Raw genomic sequence first — 482 nt, 5'->3', positions numbered from 1 at the left:
GAGTGACTTCATTTAAATCTATAAATTCTCCGTTGTAGGTGAGGTTGAGATGGTCAACCTCGTTGCTCCATTTGGCCGTCTTGGTGGCCTCGACTGACAAGGTTTGGGAGTTGAAGAGGACTCCAAGAGCCTGGATCCAGGTGTAATCACGGGCTCTGTTGGCTGGCCTGTGTCCGATGAAGCGACCATTGATTTGAAGGTTGGAATCAGAGACGAGACTGAAGTGCTGATTGCTCTTTCCATGAAAGTAGAACACTCTGCCATCTCCCCCAATGAAGCGGGGATCATAGCATCCTGATCCAGGTGCATTGCAGTTTGGTTTGCGATCTGGAAGTAATTAAAAAAGTTAGATAAATATTTTTTTTAAATTAGTTTTACAAAAATATTTTTTGAACACCAAAATTAACTACTATATATTTATATATAAATATATATTATTTAATTAACTTTTTTTTTGTATTTTAATATATTATTAATAGTTA

The 482-nt window shown here is 36.9% G+C and overlaps 1 protein-coding gene across 1 annotated transcript in view; it reads right to left on the bottom strand.

Annotated features, from left to right (window-relative positions):
- The window catches only part of LOC107634324, a 1,644-nt gene that overhangs the window by 730 nt on the left and 432 nt on the right, over nt 1–482 (bottom strand). Inside the window, exon 2 of the mRNA XM_016337859.2 lies at nt 3–327. Coding sequence (XP_016193345.1) covers nt 3–327 — 325 coding nt within the window. The remainder of the gene's footprint in view (nt 1–2; nt 328–482) is intronic.

The sequence above is a fragment of the Arachis ipaensis genome, chromosome B03, assembly GCF_000816755.2.
Source record: "Arachis ipaensis cultivar K30076 chromosome B03, Araip1.1, whole genome shotgun sequence".
Taxonomy (NCBI): Eukaryota; Viridiplantae; Streptophyta; class Magnoliopsida; order Fabales; family Fabaceae; genus Arachis; species Arachis ipaensis.
This window is presented reverse-complemented; position numbering and strand designations above follow the sequence as displayed.